We start from the raw sequence: 22,202 nt of genomic DNA, 5'->3' as shown, positions 1-22,202 counted from the left end.
AACGACTCCAAGTATGTTTTTGAGAAGTTAGCAGAATTCTAACATGACTAAAAGCTGACATGAGTCAATTGTATAGGAACTTTAAAGACCTTGGGTTTGTTCGGACTTCCTCCTTATTTCAGTCTCAGGATCTGGCAACCCCGGACGTGCAGATAGAGGAAGAGTGCAAAGTTAGCCTAGCGTCACAAACGCACGCAACGCGTCAGATCTCTCTTCTGCTACACTAAACCAGATTTTTTGTTTTTGTTTTATTTTAACCCAGCGGTAGTTTATTCTCATTTACAAGGACTTCGGAGAACGATCTGCAGAGATGAGCTTCCTTTTGTAAGTACATATCCTTAAACATCTCTTTGGGTTAAAGTTAGCTGCGGTTCACGGCAGGGGAAGTTACTTACTGCTGTCTCTCTCTCGATCACGAAGATGATCAACTTTACCCTTTTGATTATAATCTATTTAGTTAATAATGTTCCTAAATAATTACGATCTTCCGTTTTTTGGCGTATATTTAGTCTCGATTAGTGGTTTTGAACTAACTGTATTAACTTTGTGCTAACTTGATAGCTTGCTTTACAGTGCCTCATCTGAACGCGTTTTAACTTGACTCAACAACGCATCGGGTTGGATCTTATGATTTGGGGACCACTTCTTTATCAGAATAGTTTTTACAGTCTAAAATAAGGACATGGAAACGTGGATGTTATCTTAAATTGACGCATCTCTCATCTCACTGACAGCCAATGGTACATCATCTATATGGGTCAACTGCACGTCTATTGTTGTTGTCTCTGGACTGCCACTTTGCCGTGTTTCAGAGGACATCCCAGCACACTTTGGACCCGCAGTCTGTTGGCATAACCTTATTTTATGGTACTTGGATACAGACAAAGCAGGGAAATCGACATTTGTGTTGCTATTATCAGTTCATCATCCGTATTATTACGTAAATAATCCACAGTGTCTTGTTGTAATTACACATGTATTGTTTTCCAAGACATAATAAAATATGTGTAAAACAACATTGGGCTACACAATTTTGGAAAAATTACTATGAATTTATAATTCAGTTTATGTTTAAAGTTCACATTTTAAATATGTCCAGAAGAAAGGACGGAAACAGTCAATCAATACAATTATTACATTTCAGAACATTTAGTATAGATTTGAACTGCAGGGTTAGCAGTTTTTATTCACAATAAGACAGGAGATGAAGTTGTTTGTCAAGGACATTATGGTACTTCAGAAAAGCAATTTGCCAAATTTCAATTCCATTGCGATAAATTTTGCCCTTCTACTACATGGTAACAATTTTGAAAAAAAAAATACAGTTTTCAATTATTGATATTGCAATTAAATTTAACATTTTTACATGACCATTAACATCTGAAGGCTAATGTATGAACTTATAGAATGAATCATATTTCTGAACAAATTTGTATAAGTTTAAATTGAAGCAAAGAAAACAATGTATTACCCCCTCATATTTATCAATCAAATTTTTTTTGAGTGCATTCACACTTAACCTGGATTTAGCCCAATCTAAATCCTAATGTAGATTTGGTACATATTATATAATATATAATCAAAAGCTCTGGATCTGTATTAATTGCACAGCTCTTAATTGATAGTAACAAGTTGTTTCTGTACTTTGTTTGTTTGTAGTGGCAGTCGCTCATCCAAAACTTTCAAACCCAAGAAGAACATCCCCGAGGGCTCGCACCAGTATGAGCTGCTGAAGCATGCTGAAGCCACGCTGGGCAGTGGCAACTTGCGGCAGGCCGTCATGCTGCCTGAGGGGGAGGACCTCAACGAGTGGATCGCTGTCAACAGTAAGGCCATTGGATATATGTGGCCAATAAAAATGTAATGACAGCACAATCTATATACCAGTATGGAGGATTCATGTTTTTGTAAGAAATAAGAAATTATGCAAAATGTAGTTTTGGGAGCTTTCTACCATGTTATAACGTTCCATCCTCAAAAATGTGCCTGAAGACATTTTAGATCCATGCACATTTGAGTAATCTAACAAATCTCTTTTGGGCCCTATTGGAACTTTCCTTATGGTTAGCAAGGTTCAGCCCACAAACCTAAGTCAACCATGCTCCTCCCTCGTGGCCATTTTTCATATGTATGTATATATATGAGGGGGTGTGTACGATGTGTAAAATGAATCCAAACTTAATTTTTCTCCATGTCTGTCTCACTTTTGTGTTTTCTCCTAGAGAGTGTCCCCTGGTGGTAGTTAGCCAGTAAAAATCTCTAAATCAGCACGTGTGTGTGTAAGAAAGGATGGATTTACAGCATCAAAAAAAAAAAGTGAACATTTTAATACATTGTTTTCAATAAGTATAGAATTTTTAGAATGATAAAAGGTAACATGGTGAATGGTGATCCATGAAGATAGACCACCATACCCACAGTATGGCATTAAACTATTATGTATCTCCATATAGACAAGCAGGTAGCAAACATCTCAGATCTATAGAGAGACTCCTGAACTCACAGGAAGAACCAGAATGTGATTTTCAACTTTATATTGTATTACTTATTAGCATGTGGCCTTATATTTGTGCAATCCCTCAGTTGTTCAGGTAGGCTGATAACAATAGAACTTTTATGGACACCTTCTTAATATGAGGAAAAAATAAATAAGCTACATAAGATAATATTGTGTTTATACCTGCATTCTGTAATGTGGTTCCATGGTAGCCCAAATGATTCACATAAATGTTGCCATGCATGGACTTGTGAGGCTTCTCTTCTCATGTAGCTCTGTGTGCTAAAGGATTCAGCAGATTGAATAGGTCTTGCATGTCTAAACTCGCTGAGAAATGCTCCAAGCCAGTGCAAATTCAACACAAACTGGATGATTCTCACCCAAAGCAGCAGCTGTTGTGAACAATGGAGTTCTGCTCTGTCATGTGGCCTCACTGTCTGAGCTTAAAACCTCCACATTTTGAGCATGTTGCATTCTGGTTCAGAGCCACAACACTGAGGGGTGTGGACTGTCTCTGCGGTGCTCCTGATGTCATGCGCTTGGATTTGCTCTCTTCTGTTTAAAGGTCCTGTATTAAACAAAATGTATTCTTTAGATTTAAGTCATATTAACATGTTTTTACTTCATCAAAACATACCTGGAGTTGAGTTTTGTTTCATCCACACATGTTTGAGTAACACTTTAGTATTAGTCTGTCTACATCTCCAAAGCTTAAAATGCTCTATTTTCAAGTAAACGGCTACCTTTTACCTCACCTCTAGTGAGACTGGCAGTTCCTTGGTTGAAATCATCCAAATGATTCTAGTGAAGGTGTCTGGAGTTTAAAAACACAGTGAGGGATTTGTTTGTTAAACATGTGGATGAAACAAAACACAACTCAAAGCCAATTGAATATGACCTAGTAAAGTTATCTTTCTTGCATAGTGTTAATTTTGTGAGTGCATTAGAAGTATCGGTAGCTCTTAAACTGTTTCTGTGCAGGGGTGTTCTGTTGTCACTTCAGATGACCTTCAGTCATACAGGGGTGTAAAGTAGGAATGGCCGAGGGCCTTATTAATTAAGAGTGGTTATTTTCCTTCCAAGTCCAGTCTTCAAATGTAATAGGCTTGTGGGACAATGGGAGAATTCATAGTTCATCAGGAGGAACATGGTTGGGGCTTGTAGGGAGGATAGGGAGGAACCATGATGTGTTTCCCAGTTTCTGACAAACAAAGTTCTACTGCAAGTTCCCACAACCAAACTAGGTACTAGCCAACAACTTGGATCATTAAAGTGGAACTAAACGCTAAATCCACTTTTCGGCACTAAACTGTGTACATCGTGTTTTATTTATCTACTGTTCTTAGTCCTTTTTATGGCAGCTAGTAAACCAGGTAAATTTGCAGCTTTCTGGTCAAAAATGCTTAAATCTAAGTATCCAAGTATAATATTTTATTTTCTTCCAACTCCAAAGCTGTCGAGACTCTGGAAACTCTGGGTGACAGTTAAACTGTATATAACTGGTATTATTTTTACTATGTAAATTTGTATTGTAATTTATACCCCTGGCATTGCTCTCACTTTTATTACTCCATCTATCAATTGCAAACTGATCAATAAATATTTTGAAAGAAAAAAAACTAGAGGGGCAGAGTTGTAGTGTGGATAATTGTTAGACCAATTACACCGTTCCTCATATAAATATTGATATAACATCTAAATAAATATTAACTTTGTTATGGGATGCAGGTACAAAATGACTCCATCCTCAAACATGATCTTACCTTGCACAGCTGTTTTTATTCCACTAATCACTTTCTATTTCATCAGTGAATCATGTAGGTGATGAAAAAAGAATTATGGAACTGCCCAAGTTAAAGGTCCCGTAGCAGATTTTCTTTCTCATGTATTTGAGCAAACGTTGTCTTGCCCCAGTACAGATATTGTATAAGCAGCTGTTTAGCTCTAAGTATGTCTGTTCTGTTCTATTAGCTTCACCATCACTCCGCACTGGTCTCTGAGAGTTGTGAAAAGCACTTGTAAAGTCACTGCTAAGAACTAGCCGCACCAAAACTGAGACGGGAAAGAAGCTTTTAGTTTTGCTTCACGAAAATGAAATGCAAAACTGGATACGTTGGTGACACATTCGCAATTTAATAATTTGGTTACAAACTTTTATACAGACGCCTGCTTCTGTTTTAATTTTTTATATGGACTTTTATACTTTGTTTTGTTTTGTTTTTCTACTTGTATTGTATTTTAAATAGGGTCCCCATGAAAAAGAGCCCAAGTGCTCTCATTGGGTTCCCTGGTATAAATAAAGATACATTAAAAAAAAATAAAATTGGCATCTGCCTAAAGTATAAAGTAAGCAAGGAATAACTTTGGCCCAAGGCAAACCTTTTAAAATGAAGTAGTCTGTTTTTCATGTTTTTAGAGAGGGTAAAAATAAGGTACAGCAACTTTAACAGATTGTATAACATTTACATTATATTTACATCATCTGTTCCTTTGAAACTGATTATTAAACTGATTGCTTATTACTTGTACTTGTGTGTTCCAGCTGTGGATTTCTTCAACCAGATCAACATGCTGTATGGCACCATCACTGAGTTCTGCACCGAGACCACCTGCTCTGTCATGTCTGCGGGACCAAGGTACGCACAGGATTTCAGGAATTTTATAGTCCCAAATTCTGCTAAGTAAAGTGTCTATTCGTTAGCATCATGTTGACTGGAGAGGTGCTGCTAAATTGACATTTCAAAACCACTGTACTCCCCCACTGTTTCCAGCAGATGGCATCAGACCATCAATTCAAATATTCTTTGTGAAAGTTTTATATTAGATCCACAGACAGTATAAAGAAGTGAACTAAGGGAATGAGCCAATAAGGAGCTGTTGAAGGTAATGCCGCTTCGCATCCGCACCACTGGTTTAGCAGGGAGTGAGCACATAGCAACGCTGTCAAACCTATTGTTAACACTAGCGAGAGTGACCTCAGGGAAAAAACGTACCTTATTGGTATGTTATTAATGTTCATATCTTAAGTTACGGATAACATTGTGAAAACACCAGGATCATGTAGAGTGGGATAATATGAACATTTTAAGACCAAAATGACGAGCCTGACAGCAGCGGTTACAGAACGAGGGGCAACAGTTTTTCAATAGAAAGTGAATTGAGCCAGAGTCAATGGACCCGAATCATACCCATGCTTCCTAATTTGGAATGCAACAGCTTGCAGGTTAGCCATATCCAGTCCAAACTGTTTTAATAACTTTCATTGGCTGATTCTTTGTTTGTTCTGAACTGTACGTTGTTTTTGGGTTTCTTGACTTTAAATACCAATACAAAAATGTACAAAAGTATAAAGGCAAAATAAAGCACCATATGGGAATTTAAAGGAGCAGTACGAAGCCCGCGATCTTTTTGGGTTACAAAAGGAGTACACATCACATTTACAACGGAACCTGTGTTGCCAGTGCAGCAACCTATAGTTGGAGGACACATACAAGTTTTTCTCATTCTCAGTATATGGACAGGCCTCTTATGAAAGCTCAGAACCTCCTCAATTCACTCACTGAGCTGCAGAGGCTGTACTAGCACTGATTCATGATTGACTGCAGGTGCAGTGTTTAAGTAGTGCAGATGTTAGTAACCATTCAGATCAGAGAGCACTGTGAGGCTCATTGTTCTTCTAAACTGTCTTGAGAACCAAAATGCCACATAAACAACTTGGCCAACAATATTTTTGTAATTAATAAAAATAACTATATTTGATGTGAACATGCTTAGCTCATATCTGGGGACACAGTTGGGTCATGTTTATGAAATTTAAAATTCTAAATCTTACATACGGTTCCTTTTTAAAGTATTTTTAAAGTTCTAAAAGTATCGGTGAGTGTCCACTGTTTTTGACTGACTTGTGTGTGTTGCCTCAAGAGAAATGTGGAATTACTGCGTGTTCTATAAATAGAGCACACGATGTCTTCAGATGGTCAGGGCATGATCAGAAATCACATGAGGAAAACAGGAATTAAAGCTTGCATGCTCCTTCTCCAGGCTGCTGCTGCTAGTTCTAATCTCTATTCATGCTTCCTTTGTGCTCTGCGGCAAGACACCAGCTCTGCAATCATGAGGAACAGGCCACACTCACTTCCTCTTTAACCAGACAAATTCTAAATGACACGTCACTGTTTTTTTGTCAGTATTAAAGGTGCAGTATATATTTCACTGTCTTTAAAACATGAAAAACAGAACTAGTTATGGTTTACAGTGGTCCAAAGTTATTCCTAACTTACGTTATACATTCTGAGTATCCTAATTATTCACTACAGTAAGTTTATGAAGTTGTTAAGTGATGATGTCGCTTGAACTTCAAGATCCAACCAGAAACTTCACAGCTGATTTTTGGCTTTGTTTTTGAATTTATACATCAAACAAGAGACAATTGCCTTTCAAAAGCATACCTTTAAACACAAACCATATCAAATATGTTATGATAGATTATTACTACACTATTTACATAAGATTACTGTATATGTCTCACTAACTGCCAGTCACCACTAACACTAGTTCAGCCTAGTCTAGCTTCTGACCTCAGCCTTCGTTGTAGACTTTCTGTCACAGTTATAGTTATAGATCCATATCTATAACCTTGTTAGCTTTAAATGACTCCAATCTCTATTTAACTTGAGATTTGTTGTTGCTAAAAATTGCATTAATCTTTCAATCAGCTGATGGACCCGGACATGACATCACTTCCAGATTATGGAGCTGCTTACACAATATATCTGTTATCTAGGGCAAGACAGCGCATTGGCTATACCCACAATCAGCCAAATTAGAGTGAGGCTGTTAATAATGTATTCATAGTTTAAAATATTTATATGTCTCCACATGTTTTTGACTGGAAATTTAGCAAACTATATTTGAAAGTGATGAAATATATATATAAAAATTGTTTTAATCAAAAGCGTAAAGTAAGACACCAATTATTTGAGTAATAGAAAGTCGAATGTAAACAACAAGGTATCCTGTCTTTTTTATTAAAAAAAGCTGCTAACCATGTAGTTTTTAGATCTCTACAAACATGCTGTTAAATGCATGGGATTCCTGTATTGGTTAAGCAGTTCATGCTTTTTCTGCCAAATGTTAATGCAGAAGCAGCATGAACTACTGGAGTTGTTTACAAATTAAATGTGCATTCTGAACAATCAGAATTCTGCAATTAAAATGTTTCTAAAATGGTGCTACCCTAATACTTTTCATACCAGCCAATGCATGGTCTATTATCAGCTATTGTAAATGAACTGTTTTCTTTTCCTGTAGATATGAGTACCACTGGGCTGACGGCACCAACATAAAAAAGCCCATCAAATGCTCGGCTCCCAAATACATTGACTACCTGATGACCTGGGTGCAGGACCAGCTGGATGACGAGACCCTCTTTCCCTCCAAGATTGGTACAAATGCACAGCACACACAATAACAAATTTTATTTATAAAGCGCTTTTCATACAAGAAAAATGCACAACAATCAACTTTCAACAAATTCATAATTTGATTTCAGATGATTTTTTTTCTTTTTAGATTAAATTAGCTTTATGTGACAACATGGAAACTAAAAGTAGTTTCTCTGTTGTTGCTGTGACTGTGCAGAGCTTAGCTAGCTATTTAGCTAATGACAGGGCGAAATAAAGGACGCTTCAGCTCAACAATGAATCTCCTCAACACACAAACATTTTATTTAAGGAGTGAAAGGTTCAGTGCAACAGTGTTTGGTCCAAAGTCTGTACCCGTGATAAATGAGTGTGTCTACAGTGCCCCTGTTGTATTCAATGGTTTTGGTCTGTGTAATCCCTCCCTTGATTTTCTTGTTTCAGATGATATAGATAACCTATACTATATGTATTAAGAATGGGACTTGACCGGGACTTCCGCTTCCGCCTAATGGAGTGAGCAGAACGCCTGTGGCAGCTCCGCTTTATTTTCATCGATATTAAATCCCCCCCCGGACCAGACGAAGCTTCAATAACACTACAACATGTTAACTATGTTGACGGGGATATGACTACTAAAAAAAGGCACTCGCAAATATACGCAGAAGACTATTCAGACAACGTCGGCTCCCTCAGCTAGCATATCGGTGGAGGTTAGCAATATGGCGGACACTGCACAGGTGGCGGAGCAAAGGGTGGAGGATTCCTCCCTCACGGTACGAATCTTGCAAAGCGAACTGAAAACTCTCCGTGAGGGTATATCGGCTGACTTGATAATACAAGTGGAGAATATGAAAAAGGAACTTCAGAAAGAAATTGCCCAACTCCGCCGTGAATCCAAAGCCGAGACAGCAGCGCTTAGAGCCGAACTGTCCCAACAAATACAGACGCTGAGCGACACACACACAGAGACCCGAAATACTCAGCGCGAGATGGAAAAATCACTCAATGACAACAGTGATAAGATGACTGCAATGGAGAAATCATACGAAACACTTTCGAAAGAGTACAAAAAAGTGTGGGAGAAATGCCTGGACCTTGAGAACCGGAGCCGCAGACAAAATCTACGGTTTGTGGGAGTCACGGAGGGCGCTGAGGGTGGTGATGTCAGCCGCTTTCTGGCGCATCTCTTGCAGCAGGTCCTGGGAGCAGATAACTTTGAATCTCCTCCACTCATTGACCGCGCACACAGGACCGGTACCCCGCAGAACAGGCGGGATGGCCGTCCCCGTGCGCTACTCGCCCGTATGCACTACTACGCTGATAAAGAAAAAATATTACGACTCTCCAGAGAGAAAGGTGGACTTTCATATAACGGCGCCCCATTGTACATCTTTCCAGACATCTCCCCAGAAGTGAGTCGACTCCGAGCATCATTCAACCAAGTTAAAGCCAAATTACGCGCGGTAGGAGTTCCGTACAGCATATACTATCCAGCGAGGCTGACGATAAAGGTGAAGGGATCTACACACGTATTTACCGAGCCACGGGAAGCGGAGAAGTTTATTCAAAGCATTGCATCTGCAGCCGACAGCGTTGAGGACATCTGAAAGAAGTGGACCATGCTGAGGACCGGGAGCTGAGCATAACGGGGGAAAAAAAAAAAAAAAAAAACGACTGCTGTTTAAGAGATAAGGCCTGACACCTTTATTTTATTTGTATTTGCAAAAGTTTCTTTTACCACAACTGTTCTGCACCATTTTAATTGTTCTTAAAAGGTACGAATATTTACGTATTTACGTATTTGTTTTTATTTTATTTTATTTACTATTTTTTAAGCTATTTACATGCTGACAGGCCAAATTTATTTATTTTTACTCATTTATTCTAGTACCATAATGTTTACTTAAATGGATAGTCCTCAATTGTAGCGAGTACCGTTATACATATTCTTGAATTAGCCCCCTGGATACTCCAGTGGTGGGCTTGGTCTGGGAAGGGGGGGAGGGATGTAGAAAACATCCAGAAAATTTATATTTTATTTCTCTCCCAAAAAGCAGAGTTTAGCAAGAAGTCAAGACTTAGTTTCCTCTAAGACCTCTATTTTGTTTTTGTCTTTTTTCTGTTCCTGCACCGGATACAGTTTGTATGTCTTTCATTTGGGGAAAGGCAGAGAGGGTTATGCGGGTTCTGTTTTATTTTATTTTATTTTTATTTTTTTTCCTCTCCTTTTTATCCCCGGGAGCAGGATTTCAGGATAATTTTTGATGATCACTAACTATGGCAAGAAATACAGTAAGGCTTATCTCTTGGAACTGTAAAGGTCTAAATGGAGCGGTGAAGCGGGGCAATATTTTTTCCCATCTTGAAAAACTTGATACAGATAATGGGTTTCTTCAGGAGACACATCTCAAAGATAAAGACCATAACAGATTACGTAGGAAATGGATAGGGCAGATCTATCACTCCCATTTTAATGCCAAAAGCAGGGGAACCGCTATAATTATTAAAAAGTCAATACCATTTATTGAAGATAAAATAATATCAGACAGTAGAGGCAGATATGTTATTGTGACAGGGAGGCTTTATAATAACCCAATTACGCTGATAAGCATATATGCTCCTAATGTTGATGATTACAAATTTATGATGTCTTTCTTTTCAGCAATACCTAATATGAACACACACAAGCTTATCATTGGTGGGGACTTCAACCTGGTACTTGATCCACAGCTGGATAGGTCCTCGAAGAGAGCGGCAATCCTGTCAAAAACAGCAAAAGCTATTCATACCTTTATGGATACCTACAAGGTAGTAGATCCCTGGAGATCATTGTTTCCTGATAAAAGTGAATACTCTTTTTTTCACCAGTTCATCACTCCTTTTCGAGGATTGATTTCTTCCTAATTGATCAGGGCCTACTGTCTAAAGTTCAACGCTGTGAATATAAAACAATAATTTTGTCAGACCATAGTCCAGCATTATTACAAATTGCAATTGGGCAAAATACAAATAGAATGTGGAGATTTAACAACTCTCTGTTATTAGATCAGTTAAGCAAGAAAGAAATTGAGAAACACCTTCATCTCTTTCGAGCCACCATCGACGCCCCAGATATAACAAGATGCACTTTATGGGAGACTCAAAAAGCCTACTTACGCGGTCAGCTAATTTCGTTGAGCAGTTTTAATAACAAAAAGAGAAGAGAAAAAGAATCCACTATCATCTGCAAAATCAAAGAAATAGATCGCCTATATGAGACCTCCCCCTCATCTGACCTGTATAATAAAAGGCAATGTCTCCAGACTGAACTTAATTTACTGTATACCTCTGAAACAACCAAACTTTTAACACAGTTAAGACATAAATACTATGAACATGGTGAGAGGGTGGGTAGACTCCTAGCATCCCAAATTAAAGAACAACAGGCGTCAAGATCAATTATCGAAGTCAGGACTGGTTTGAGACAGATCACAACTGATCCTAAAGAGATTAATGACATGTTTAAACAATACTATAGCAAACTGTATACGTCTGAATCAAAGGGGGACTCTAAACTAGTTAACAACTTCTTTGAAAATCTCAGTATTCCTCAAGTTAGTGACGACCATAGAGCCATGCTGGAAAAATCGATAACATTAGGAGAGATAAAAGAAGCAATACTTAAAATGCAAAACTCGAAGGCCCCTGGTCCTGATGGATATACTGTTGAGTTCTATAAAACATTTAAAGACCAGATCTCCCCAATGCTGTTGGAAGTGTTTAACGAGGCTCTGATCAGAGGTTTGCTGCCTCCATCATTCTATGAAGCCAGTATATCACTCATACACAAATCTGGCAAAGACCCTTTAGAACCCAGTTCATATAGACCAATAAGTTTGTTAAACGTCGATTATAAAATCTTAGCCAAGATCCTGGCTACACGCCTAGAGAATATACTTCCGACTGTCATATCTCAAGATCAGACGGGCTTCATAAAAGACAGACATCTGTTTTTTAATATTAGGAGATTACTAAATATAATTTACACCCAAGAAAACAAAAATGGTCAGGAATTGCTGCTCTCTTTGGACGCGGAGAAGGCTTTTGATAGGGTTGAATGGGACTACCTTTTCTCTGCCCTGTCGAAGTTTGGATTTGGCCCTACTTTTGTATCTTTGGTCAAGTTGCTGTATGTACACCCGAAAGCATCCATACAAACTAATGACATTTATTCATCCTACTTTCCTTTAGGCCGATCAACAAGACAAGGTTGCCCACTGTCCCCTCTGTTATTTGCTTTAGCAATTGAACCCCTGGCCATAGCATTAAAAACAAATGTGGGATATTCTGGCATCATTAGAGGAGAAATGGAACATAAAGTATCTTTGTATGCCGACGATCTGTTGTTATATGTATCAAATTCCGAACGCTCCCTACCAATTATAATGTCAGTACTGAAGGACTTTGGGATAGTATCGGGATATAAAATAAATTTTTCTAAAAGTACCCTTTTTTTAATCAAGAATGTATCTAAACAGCCCTGCCCCCCTCTTAATGCATATCCCTTTACAGTTTCAGATAAATTTAAATACTTGGGAATTAATGTGACACAAGAGTTCTCTGGTCTCTTTAAACAAAATTTTGTAGCGCTGTATGAACAAACGAAACAGAACTTGGACAAATGGATGAGTCTTCCAGTCTCTTTGGCAGGGAGGATTAATATTGTAAGGATGAATATTTTACCAAAATTTTTATTCTTATTCCAATGCATACCTTACTTCATTACCAAATCATTTTTTTCCAAATTAGATAGTTTGATCTTGCAATTTATTTGGAATAAAAAGACCCCCCGGATTAAGAAAGCATTTTTACAAAGACCCAGGGAACTTGGGGGGATGGGATTGCCCCGCTTCAGATTTTACTACTGGTCATGTAATATACGATCTCTGTCCTTCTGGTGTAATGCTGGGGAGGCTGACTGGGTTGAAATTGAAGAAAACAGCGCCCGCCCAACTTCACTGCGAGCACTTATTTATGCTTCTTTAAAAGCGACTATTCCCAAATTTAAGAATCTTATCGTTTCCCACTCAGTTAAAATCTTGCATCAAATTAGAAAACACTTTAAATGGAAAGAGATTTCCACAATGGCACCAATAACATATAATCATGAGTTTATTCCAGCACTTTCGGAAATCTCTTTCAATCAATGGACAACCATGGGAATAAATTCTTTGCGAGATTTATTTATCCAAAAAACATTTGCCACCTTTGATCAACTCTGTGGAAAATATAAGATAGAAAAGAGAGACTTTTTCAAATATTTGCAGATTCGCAGTTTTGTAAAATCAGCGTTCTCATCCTTCCCCTGTCAGCCTCCTGAGTATGAACTTAATACTGTACTTTTGAAAGATCCTCTGAAAAAAGGCTCAATCTCCAGAATTTGTAACGGATTGTTGGACTTGGAAGATATGCCTACGCTAGATCATCTCAAGGACGCTTGGGAACAGGACATTGGAGTGGGCATAACTGACAATCAGTGGACTAAAGCCCAGGACAACGTCCACTCTTCTTCGATTTGTGCCCGTCATGGTCTACTACAATTTAAAGTTTTACATAGACTACATCTGTCAAAGGTGCGACTCTCCAAAATGTTTCCTGGAGTGGACACAACTTGTGAGCGCTGTGGGCAGGGCCAAGCCTCACTGGCTCATACTTTTTGGAGTTGTCCAGAAATGTCCCTCTATTGGACAAAAATATTCTGCATGATGTCTGACGTTTGTCAACTTCAGTTAGATCCTGACCCTGTGCTGGCATTGTTTGGTGTACCCTCAGCTGGTGTAAACCTCCGGAATGAACAAAAAACATTTGTCAAATTTGTGACATTATTGGCTAGGAGACTTATTCTGTTGAACTGGAAACAAAAAAACCCTCCAGCCTATACTAATCTGTTGTATGATATATTGAAACATGTCCAGCTAGAAAAAATTAAATTTGAACTTAGAGGGAAAGTGGACACTTTCCACCTGACATGGGATGGGTTTCTGGAGTACTGTGATAGACAGGATAGACAGGTGAATATGCAGGTATAGAATATGCTACCTGAACCCCGCCCCCTCCCCTGTTTTTATTTTATTATTTTTATTAATTATTTTACTTATTTAATTTTACATTTGTTGTCTCTTTTTATGTATTTACTTTGTACATTGCTTTTGTTTTACATTTGTTTTAAAGAAAAACTCAAATAAAAAGAACTGGAAAAAAAAAAAAAGAATGGGACTTGATCAAATTGCCACAAGACTGAATCTCCCCGAACCGCCACTTTAACGTGGTGGAGGGGTTTGAGCACCCGAATGATCCTGGGAGCTATGTTGTCGGGGGGCTTCATGCCCCTGGTAGGGTCACCCATGGCAAACAGGTCCTGGGAGACGGGTCTGACTAAGAGCGGTTCAGAAGCCCTTCATGAAGAAAAATACAACAAGGCCGTTTACGTCGCCCGGACTGACGTTACCGGGGCCCCACCCTGGAGCCAGGCCTGGGGTGGGTGCTCGGCAGCGAGCGCCTGGTGGCCGGGCCTTTCCCCACGGGCCCGGCCGGGCCCAGCCCGAAGGAACAACGTGGGGCCGTCCTCCCGTGGATCCACCACCTGCGAGAGGAGCCATGAGGGGCGGGTGCAGAGAGATCTGGGCGACAGTCGAAGGCGGGGACCTCGACGACCAGATCTCCGGACATGGAGACTAGCTCTGGGGACATGGAATGTCACCTCGCTGGGGGGGAAGGAGCCTGAGCTTGTGCGGGAGGTTGAGCGTTACCGGCTAGATATAGTCGGCCTCACCTCCATGCACAGCTTGGGCTCTGAAACCCAACTTCTTGAGAGGGGCTGGACTCTCCATTTCTCTGGCGTTGCCCGCGGGGAGCGGCGGCAAGCTGGTGTGGGCTTGCTCATTGCCCCACAGCTCAGCCGCCACGTGTTGGAGTTCACCCCGGTGAACGAGAGGGTCGCGTCCCTGCGCCTTTGGGTCGGGGACAGGTCTCTCACTTGTGTCGGCCTACGGGCCAAACAGCAGTGTGGAGTACCCAGCCTTCTTGGAGTCCCTGGAAGGGGTACTAGACAGTGCACCAACCGGGGACTCCGTTGTTTTCCTGGGGGACTTCAATGCCCATGTGGGTAATGACAATGACACTTGGAGGGACGTGATTGGGAGGAATGGCCTCCCCGATCTGAACCCGAGTGGTGTTTTGTTATTGGACTTCTGTGCTAGTCACAGTTTGTCCATAACAAACACCATGTTCGAGCACAAGGGTGCTCGTGGCACCAGGACACTCTAGGTCGGAGGTCGATGATCGACTTTGTTGTCGTGTCATCTGACCTCCGACCGCGTGTCTTGGACACTCGGGTGAAGAGAGGGGCTGAGCTGTCAACTGATCACCACCTGGTGGTGAGTTGGATCCGCTGGCGGAGGAGGAAGCCGGACAGACCTGGCAGGCCCAAGCGCATCATGAGGGTCTGCTGAGAATGTCTAGTGGAGCCCTCTGTCAGAGGGGTCTTCAACGCCCACCTCCGGGAGAGCTTCTCCCTGATCCCGGGGTAGGCTGGGGACATGGACTCCGAGTGGGCCATGTTCTCCACCTCTATTGTCAATGCGGCTGCTCGTAGTTGTGGTCGTAAGGTCTGTGGTGCTTGTCGCGGCGGCAATCCCCGAACCTGGTGGTGGACACCGGAACACTGTTTACAGTGCGGGTGGAGAGCTGCTGACCATGACAGGGGATGTTGTCGGGTGGTGGAAGGAATACTTTGAGGATCTCCTCAATCCCACTGTCACGTCTTCCGAGGAGGAAGCAGAAACTGGGGACCCGGAGGCGTACTCGTCCATCACCCTGGCTGAAGTCACTGAGGTGGTTGGCAAGCTCCTCGGTGGAAAGGCTCCAGGGGTGGACAAGATCCGTCCTGAGTACCTCAAGTCTCTGGATGTTGTGGGGCTGTCTTGGCTGACACGTCTCTGCAACATCGCGTGGCGGTCGGGGACAGTACCTGTGGAATGGCAGACTGGGGTGGTGGTCCCTCTGTATAAGAAAGGGGACCGGAGGGTGTGTTCCAATTACAGGGGAATCACACTCCTCAGCCTTCCCGGTAAGGTCTATTCCAGGGTACTGGAGAGGAGAATCCGACCGATAGTCGAACCTCGGATTCAGGAGGAGCAGTGTGGTTTTTGTCCTGGCTGCGGAACACTGGACCAGCTCTATACTCTCCATCAGGTCCTTGAGGGTTCATGGGAGTTTGCCCAACCAGTCCACATGTGTTTTGTGGATCTGGAGAAGGCATTCGACCGTGTCCCTCGTGGTATCCTTTGGGAGGTGCTCTGGGAGTATGGGGTCCGGGGCCCTTTGCTAAGGGCTGTCCAGTCCCTGTATGACCGGAGCAGGAGCTGTGTTCGCATTGCCGGCAGTAAGTCAGACCTGTTCCCGGTGCATGTTGGACTCCGCCAGGGCTGCCCTTTGTCACCAGTTCTGTTCATTATATTTATGGACAGAATTTCTAGGCGCAGCCAGGGCCCATGGGGGTCTGGTTTGGGAACCACAGGATTTCATCTCTGCTGTTTGCAGATGATGTTGTCCTGATGGCTTCATCGAGCCAGGACCTGCAGCAGGCAGTGGGGCGGTTTGCAGCCGAGTGTGAAGTGGCTGGGATGAGAATCAACTCCTCCAAATCCGAGGCCATGGTTCTCGACCAGAAAAAGGTGGTTTGCTCTCTCCGAGTGGGTGGTGAGTCTCTGCCCCAAGTGGAGGAGTTCAAGTATCTCGGGGTCTTGTTCACGAGTGAGGGGAGGATGGAGCGTGAGATTGACAGGCGGATCGGTGCAGCGTCTGCAGTGATGCGGTCGCTGTATCGGTCCGTTGTGGTAAAGAAGGAGCTGAGCCCAAAGGCAAAGCTCTCGATTTACCGGTCAATCTACATTCCTACCCTCACCTATGGTCATGAGCTCTGGGTAATGACCGAAAGGACAAGGTCGCGGATACAAGCGGCTGAAATGGGTTTCCTCCGTAGGGTGGCCGGGCGCACCATTAGGGATAGGGTGAGGAGCTCGGTCACACGGGAGGAGCTCGGAGTAGAGCCGCTGCTCCTACACGTTGAGAGGAACCAGTTGAGGTGGCTCGGGCATCTGCTCAGGATGCCTCCTGGACGCCTCCCTAGGGAGGTGTTCTGGGCATGTCCCACCGGGAGGAGGCCCCGGGGAAGACCCAGGACACGCTGGAGGGACTATGTCTCTCGGCTGGCCTGGGAACACCTTGGGGTCCCACCGGACGAGCTGGAGGACGTGTCCGGGGTGAGGGAAGTCTGGGAGTCCCTGCTTAGACTGCTGCCCCCGCGACCCGGCCCCGGATAAGCGGAAGAAAATGGATGGATGGATGAATCTCAAAATTGTTTCCTCAGCCTTTAAATTTAGCATGGGGGTGGAAAGGGTAAGGTTGCATATCTTTGAGCAATTGTAGTTAAAGGAACCATTAGTAATATGGTGATTTTTAAATCCACAAACATGACCAAACTGTACCCAAAGTCAAATATAGCTCAAATTATAGAGTTCTCAAGATGATTATCTAATCAGAAAGCAGAATAAGGCCCCATCTTAATTGGTTGAATGCACCCAGGAAGCTCCTTTTCTTACCATTTTCTTTTTTACTATTGTCCGGATGTGCGTCCTTGTCGGGGACCATCCCAATTGATCAGTGAAGTTAGAACAAAGTAAGGAAAGGGGCAATTATGCTTCCTTTCATAACTCCTTTAGCAGAGGAATCTTAGAGCTCTTTACGCTGGTTAGGAACCTCCTGAGACTTTCCACAATTCACTGTGCAGATCAAACCGAATGTTTCCAAATACTAATTTACAAATTATACAGTGCAGCAGATGGTGAATTAAAATCTTATGCTTAATATGTTGTAAAGTTGAGTTTATTTACCCAAAACTACTATAGAGCCACTTCAGCTGGTTTGATGTTATAATGTGTTTAAGAATATTTGTTTAGTATTTTACAGAAACAAAAGACAAAACCACAGTCACCTAATGGAGAATCAGCATTTCAGTTTTATGTAGCTAAACATTCTGGAACAGTGTTCCTGAAAATGTGAGACAGGCCTCTACTTTGACTGTTTAAATTCAAGCTCAAAACAGTTCTGTTTAGCTGTGTATATGACTGAAAGTTTTTTATTCTGCACTTTTCTTCTTTTAAGGGTAATTTTGTGATGATTATTTATGTTTTGATTTGTTGTATTGTGATTTTAATGTCTTTCTTATTCTGTAAAGCACAATTCGTACACCCTTGTGTACGAATTGTGCTATACAAATAAACTTGCCTTGCCTTGCCACCGACAAGATAAGAATAAGAATTCTCGGTTTGACTGATTGATCAAGCAAATGACAGAAGGTTTTTTTCTAGGGCGACTGGAGAAAATAATTAAATTGTCTTTTTTTTTTTTTGCTAAGCTTTGCACTTGGATTTGCAACTTATGCTTTGATAATGATTCTGTCCAGAAGAACTTAAACATGACAAATATGAACTGAAAAACTAATACAAGAATACAGTACAACTAATACAAGGGTTAAGTTTTTTAAAATAAGACAGAATATTTTTTGTTTTGTGGAGGAAATTATGGGACTTTAAAAATTGCCACCTTTGCTATTTGCTAACCATGTCTAGTCGAATTACCATTTTGATTTGATGTGATTAATCTTGCAGCCCTACTACAGGAATAAATGTCTATAGCAGACAAAAGCGTAATATGTCGTCTTTAGGAATTTTAAAGGCATAATTTAATTGTTGGCTATAATCTATGAATACTAAACATGTTCCTCTGTATCTCCTCCAGGAGTGCCTTTCCCCAAGAACTTCATGTCCGTGGCCAAGACCATCCTGAAGCGTCTGTTCAGGGTCTATGCCCACATCTACCACCAGCACTTTGACTCTGTGATGCAGTTGCAGGAGGAGGCCCACCTCAACACCTCCTTCAAGCACTTCATCTTCTTTGTGCAGGTACCACACCCACATGCTCATATGGTATTACGATGTACTTGCCAGGCAAATCCAGACTGATATCTCTCTGCATTTTAATAATAATAATAATAATAATAATAATAATAATAATAATAATAATAATAATAATAATAATAATAATAATAATAATAATAATAATAATAATAATAATAATAATACATACATACATACATTTAAATAGTGCTTTCCGAGACACTTAATCATGCTTTACACAGTTCAAGACAGACAAAACACAAATGAAAGAAGCAGATAAATTTATACAGAGGAATATCAGTCTAATCTCCATGCCCTCTGTTGCGTCTCAAGCCTGAACCAAACATGATCATCCAATCAGATTTGTTTGTTTTTTTCAGTTACTCATGTGGAACAAAGGAGCTCATTAGAGCTCACCTATCATTTACAAACAAAATTATATTTCCCTCAGATTAAAAGCGTTTAGTGCTTTGCTCATTGATTCTGCAAAAATCCTTGATGTTTTTCAGTCCCCTGTGATATTTTTTGGGGTGTGGTCTACTGTTGACCAGAGACACATCAAGTATTGCTGATAAAACAACTCCACAGTTTTATCAGCAGACTGGATCCATTTCAAGATGAAAGAACAGCTTTTTTGAAGAAGGAATTATTTTCTCAAGCCAAAATGATATATATACATAATTGTATCTTGGTATTGTACAGATAACACCATACTGGAATGTAAAATGCGAAATGGTTAAATTCTTTTACACTCTCAAATGTCTTGCTCTAAACTAAAGTCCTTATATCTTGCCAAATGCTTCTGGCTAATACTGTTCTGATGATGATAGCTTTCCTATAGTCCAACCCTAAACTTAAATCTAACCCCACTCTTCCTCTGTGACAGGAGTTCAACCTGATCGACAGACGCGAGCTGGCTCCCTTGCAGGACCTGATTGAGAAGCTGGGCTCTAAGGACAGATAGAGCCTTCATTCCCTGTTGTCTCTCTTTCCGCTGTGCTACCTCTGACTCTTTGAGCTGTGTGCCTTCTCCACACTCTCCAAACTCACCTCACTGTCCTTCTCATGCTGTAGGCCTCTGAGCCAATCCAGTCCTGTGTTTTCTGTAAATTTGGTTAAGATTATGGTGGCACAGATTTTTAATTTGAATCATTTAATTTCCTTCAATTTGACTAGTATAAATGTCACCTACTGTCTATATTTAATCTTTAAGCAGCAGTTGATGATGATACAACAAGCAAAAAAGTCTAATGTTATTACGCTAATATAGTCCAGGTTGTTTTTAGACTAAGGGGGAGAATTTTAGACTATGGGGTGGCCACCATAGTCTCCTGTATTAATGGGACACACTGGATAGTCTATTTTAGGACATTTCCACAAATACAGTGGAGTTCAGTGGACCGATGAGCTTTGACATTTGTAGTGGAAGTGCACAGCTGTTGCGTAGGGTAATTTTGATACCTTTTTACATTTTCATCCACTGTATTCTTGTAACTAAATTGTTTTAGTTATTTCCTGGCGTATCCAACTTATTTCAATTTCCAACTTATCAATATCCAACTTATTTTCAACTTGTCTAACACTCTAGCATGTTCAATGAGATGTTATGTTGTTGATAGCAAAGATAGTTGGGTCTAGGGCTGTGGTCGACTGAAGACATGTGCTGCAGATCGATCGGTCAACTAAAAAAGGATGTGGCAAAAGCTCTCAAAACTATTTTGTCTGTGTATCTGACCCAAACTGCAGTCACAAGACTACACCTGCAGGGGGAGTTCATGCAAAAAATACATTATTTCCTAGTACTTTTTTCTGCATAAAAAGTATTTGGATAAAGACAGATTAAACTTGCAAATCATAAATTTAATCTGCCTTTTTACAGATAAATACCAAAAAACTAGAAATCTTCAGCTGAGTCACTACTAACTTCTGCCGGTGTCCCATATAAATCCTAAATAAAATGATGCATCCACTAAAAGACTATAGCCCTAGTTGGTTCTGCAATCTTTTCCAATACATAAATACATACAAAATGGTTTCTGTTACAAGTGAAATCTTCCACATTGCTTCTTTTCTCTGATTTAACTGTAGTGTCTATAATTGTACAGCATAGGCTTCTGTTCTATTCTAGTCTATCTGTGTTCTATGCTGACTGATATCTCACACAGGATCCTATGCGGATCACTGCCTCTGGACAGTGAGCCGTCCTGTACTTATCTTTTGTGTTTTGCACATGTTTAATACTCCCTGAAAATTTCAAAAGTGAAATGTGTAATTTGCCAATTTGCTGGTTTATTGCTAAGCCTAGTCTATCATACATACCAAATCATTACCGCTTAGGCTTTCTCCTATTCCTTTGCTGTGGGACCTCTAGTGTAGTGGCTCCCAACCTTTTGTTATGTTGAGCACCCTCTAAGCCTTGTCTGGCAAGAAACCCCTAACTCGGCTACCAGGCAAGTCTGTTTACCATAGTAGTATATTACTATTATTATTTTTTTTTTTTAGTTTTAAAAAAGGTATTACAATCACAACTGAACCTGTGTTGCTGGTGTCTTAACCTGCAGATAGAGGACACATCCAACTTTCTCATTCTCAGTATGTAGACAGGCCTCTTGTAAAAGCTCAGAAGCTCCAGAATTCACTCACTGAGCGTCAGAGGCTGCACTAGCACTGATTCATGATTGGTTAGAAGTGCTGGGGTTTAGGTAGTGATGATTCAGATCAAAGAGAGGCATTTTAAGTTTAAACTAACTGGATTTTAGGTTTGGGACTGGCATCCTAAATGAGAGACTCATGTGAAACTCATGCTGTTTTCTGATAATCGTCTTGAGAACCAAAACACCAAATTGTTACATAAACATGACCATCATGTCCAATGTTTTTTGTAATTAACAATTGTAATGCTGATTTATTCTCATCAGTAAAAGCTATATTTGATTTGAACATTTTATTTGAACCTCATATCTGGGGGCACAGGTAATGTTTCTGAAATGTAAAACCTAAATATTACATACATATTTAATTAGGAGTATTTTTAAAATCAGTATAATTAAAGATACAAAATAAGATTTGTTTTAAACAAATACTGTTTAATTTCACAGTTTTAAAATCTGAAAAAAACAACAACATGACCCCGTTAAGTGCTCCCATAGCCCTGGTTGGAAACTGCTCTGGTTCAGTTCCCCCTCACATGAAGATTTTATATATATATATATATATATATATATATATATCTTTCATAGAAAGAGTACTTTGACATGTTTAGCTTTTGTTCTTTTATTTAATGCA

At 40.5% G+C, this 22,202-nt stretch overlaps 1 protein-coding gene across 1 annotated transcript; it reads left to right on the top strand.

Annotated features, from left to right (window-relative positions):
• Positions 1–142: 142 nt before the first annotated feature.
• mob1a (MOB kinase activator 1A) lies at positions 143–22,083 on the top strand. The gene is made up of 6 exons (XM_033972253.2): positions 143–324; positions 1,660–1,826; positions 5,040–5,133; positions 7,808–7,941; positions 18,760–18,923; positions 19,804–22,083. The coding sequence occupies exons 1-6, from the start codon at positions 311–313 to the stop codon at positions 19,879–19,881; spliced, it is 651 nt and encodes a 216-aa protein (XP_033828144.1). The 5' UTR covers positions 143–310; the 3' UTR covers positions 19,882–22,083.
• The last annotated feature ends 119 nt before the right edge of the window (positions 22,084–22,202 follow it).

This window comes from Periophthalmus magnuspinnatus, chromosome 9 (assembly GCF_009829125.3).
Source record: "Periophthalmus magnuspinnatus isolate fPerMag1 chromosome 9, fPerMag1.2.pri, whole genome shotgun sequence".
Classification (NCBI taxonomy): Eukaryota; Metazoa; Chordata; class Actinopteri; order Gobiiformes; family Gobiidae; genus Periophthalmus; species Periophthalmus magnuspinnatus.
The sequence above is the reverse complement of the archived record's forward strand: the minus strand, read 5'-3'. Positions and strand labels throughout refer to the sequence as shown.